Here is a 3276-nt window from a genome sequence, read left to right on the forward strand (position 1 = left end):
ATTCATTTCATATGTTATGTTATCAGATATTCTTTAGGTTTTTTTTTTTTGGTAAGGTGCACTTTGTTTCAGTCATTTCTTTTTTTGATAGATTTGCTTAATCAATTTTTTATTCTTCTTTGTATGCACACTCATTATCATATAAAGTATTTTTTTTTTAATTAAAAAAAAATCTTCATTATGCATGAATTATATTTTTGACGAGTGTAAAATGTCACTTTTGGAACAGTGCCCAATGCCAAATTCCTCCAAAACAAATGCGAAATGACATAATTTCCAAGTCTTGTGAGATTTTACCTTCCATCTTGTATTTAGAAGGAAAAATGATCTTGTGATGTGAATATCAGGATTTAACTGTGTGATTTTTGAGTCAAACTCGATGACCCATGTTTCATGAGTAGTGATTCAACATGAATCCATCTCTCATGAGAATAAATGGAACACTTAGCACTCATTGGATCTAGGTGATGCTCACAGGGGTGAAGCACCGGGACTTCCCGGGAGGTCACCCATCCCAGTACTACTCCAGCCTGAGCGCGCTTAACTACGGAGTTTCCTCCACAGTTAAACCCAAAGCTTGCAACCCCATTTGCAAAACCTTCACCAAGTGTTGTGCCTTATGAACCATTCATTAGAAAGCCCCTTAAGCTCATCAATTGATAAGTAGGACATGATTTCCACAGCTAGTCAAATTGTGATGTGAATATCAGGATTTAACTGTGTGATTTTTGAGTCAAACTCGATGACCCATGTTTCATGAGTAGTGATTCAACATGAATCCATCTCTCATGAGAATAAATGGAACATGAGTAGTGATTCAACATGAATCCATCTCTCATGAGAATAAATGGAACATGGGTCATCGAGTTTGACTCAAAAATCACACAGTTAAATCCTGATATTCACATCACAATTTGACTAGCTGTGGAAATCATGTCCTACTTATCAATTGATGAGCTTAAGGGGCTTTCTAATGAATGGTTCATAAGGCACAACACTTGGTGAAGGTTTTGCAAATGGGGTTGCAAGCTTTGGGTTTAACTGTGGAGGAAACTCCGTAGTTAAGCGCGCTCAGGCTGGAGTAGTACTGGGATGGGTGACCTCCCGGGAAGTCCCGGTGCTTCACCCCTGTGAGCATCACCTAGATCCAATGAGTGCTAAGTGTTCCATTTATTCTCATGAGAGATGGATTCATGTTGAATCACTACTCATGAAACATGGGTCATCGAGTTTGACTCAAAAATCACACAGTTAAATCCTGATATTCACATCACAATTTGACTAGCTGTGGAAATCATGTCCTACTTATCAAAAATGATCTTCCCAAACAGACCTAAAATTTCAGAGATTTACAAATTTTTGATTTCGCTGATTCGAAAAGTGTTCCACGAACCAATCAGACCTTAAAAAGGAAGAAGAGTTAAAAACTAGTCGAGAAACAAAAAGGAGAGCCAACCAAAGAGGAGTCTTAAAATAGAAGACACAGGCTCCCTTCGTCTGCAATGCTGTTTTCATATCAAGCATTTCAATAAGCCGTCGTCTACGCTGCTCGGTCGAACGTTTTCGTGGCTGCAAGGCTACTGATTTGAACCTTTTCAGCTCTGTAGAAAACACCAAATATAAAACATGCAGGATCCGATCACAGAACTTCCGCCACCGTCCAGATTCCAGGTCGGCGACCTTAACAACTTTGTCTCACCAGACAAGTCCCTCTCACTGCCGCGCCCATTCGTGGCCTGGGCTCGAACTCTGGACTCCCCACCAAAGCTTCTCATCATAGCCCTGTCAAAAGGCGCTTGCCATCTTGTACATTATCTTCCTTCCAAAACTCTAATGGGAACCTTCGTCCTTCCAGAAATTTCCATGTCAGAGAACAGTATAGAGCCCTCTGTACAAGATAAATCGTGCCTCTTGTACTTCCCCAAAGGCGATCCCACTGTCATGTTGGCGTCCGTGCAGTACGCTGTTTCAGAGGAGCGAGCAGTTGTGTGGGCGAAGGCCTTGCTGCGGGAGGTACGTCCGGAGGCTGTGGTGATTGCTTCTTCGATTCCCAGTATGCATTTCAGAGGTAAGCTCTCCAACGATGAAACCCTGGTCCTTAAGCTTGAAACCCTAGCGCAAAGGCGTGAGGCCAATGATGATTTAAATGATGTACCGTATTTTCCGTCCGGGAGCGTCGTTGATGGTGCCGCCGCCGCACTGCTCACGCAGTGCCAGATGATGAAATTAAAGGCGCGGCTTATTGTATCCTGGCCGGAATATGATATTGCGACAGTTCGTTTGCTGGGTTCTTTGTTCAACAGGGTTTGTCCTCATGTCGATTTTAGTGTTCCTTCTCGAACGCCGCTCATTAAAGCTTTGCGCTTAGAATCGGATCTGTATACATGAAAAAATAAATTAGAGTAGAGTTCACGGTTTAAGGCTTGTCAAGTCCTTGGAGGTGCTCAAGTTCAATGATTTAAAGCCTTCGGAGGGAATTTGAAATCTTGAAACAGTTTTGACCGTGAGGGGGTTGTGAAGCCCCGAAAAAGAAGCAATTTTTAATTGCACTAGTTACATTTGCAATACCTCTGTCTGAATGTATGAGAAATCGAAGGTGAGGGTGTTTAGGACCTCTATGCAATTTTTCCTATTGCCGTTATGAGTGATGCGGCTTATTGTTTCCCATTAACAGTGGGACGATGCATATCCACAGACAGAACACTCTGTGCAATTGAATGAAATTCTTATTTTAATTGATTCTTTATGCTTTACGCTAATTGAATAGTTTATTGGACTGGTTAAATATGATCATAAATTACTCAAGGATATATTTTGTATGCTTGATGGTATCTGTAACGATGTGCCTAAGAATTTTATGCGCTGTGCCTACCTCTACTCACAGTATGCAGTATTTTTTTGAATTCTTAAATCAGGATATGGTACTAATTTTCCTGCAGCTAGAATGCCTTCCGGGGCTGTTTTTGGATTAAATTAGGAACTTGATGCTCTTTTGCTATTAGGTTATTAATCAATTGGCATCGATTTCTCTATTAACCCATGGGACTGGAACTGTCATGAATCAGTTGCATTACATATCATATGTGCTGTTGTGAACTATGACTATCACTTGCACCAGCTGGGTGCAAGGGTTACACCAATATGCCATTTATGCAATGTTACAAAAATTACAAGGTATTATAACATAAAACTTACCGGTTATCAGCAGAATTGCATAAATCAAATTCATAAATCCAGATGTGTCTATCTGATTCTTAGTTTACTCAATCACTTAAC

At 40.6% G+C, this 3276-nt stretch overlaps 1 protein-coding gene across 1 annotated transcript; it reads left to right on the forward strand.

Annotated features, from left to right (window-relative positions):
- Window positions 1–1367: 1367 nt before the first annotated feature.
- Window positions 1368–2742, forward strand: LOC149534850 (trigger factor). The gene has a single exon (XM_089804102.1). The coding sequence runs from the start codon at window positions 1627–1629 to the stop codon at window positions 2386–2388; it is 762 nt and encodes a 253-aa protein (XP_089660228.1). The 5' UTR covers window positions 1368–1626; the 3' UTR covers window positions 2389–2742.
- Window positions 2743–3276: the final 534 nt, after the last annotated feature.

The sequence above is a fragment of the Cupressus sempervirens genome, chromosome 10 (genome assembly GCF_028749045.1).
Source record: "Cupressus sempervirens isolate cs-2001-9-10 chromosome 10, ASM2874904v1, whole genome shotgun sequence".
Lineage (NCBI taxonomy): Eukaryota > Viridiplantae > Streptophyta > Pinopsida > Cupressales > Cupressaceae > Cupressus > Cupressus sempervirens.

Coding starts and splice junctions, on each gene's coding strand:
- LOC149534850 (XM_089804102.1), top strand. CDS start 1,627: ATGCAGGATCCGATCACAGAACTTCCGCCACCGTCCAGATTCCAGGTC.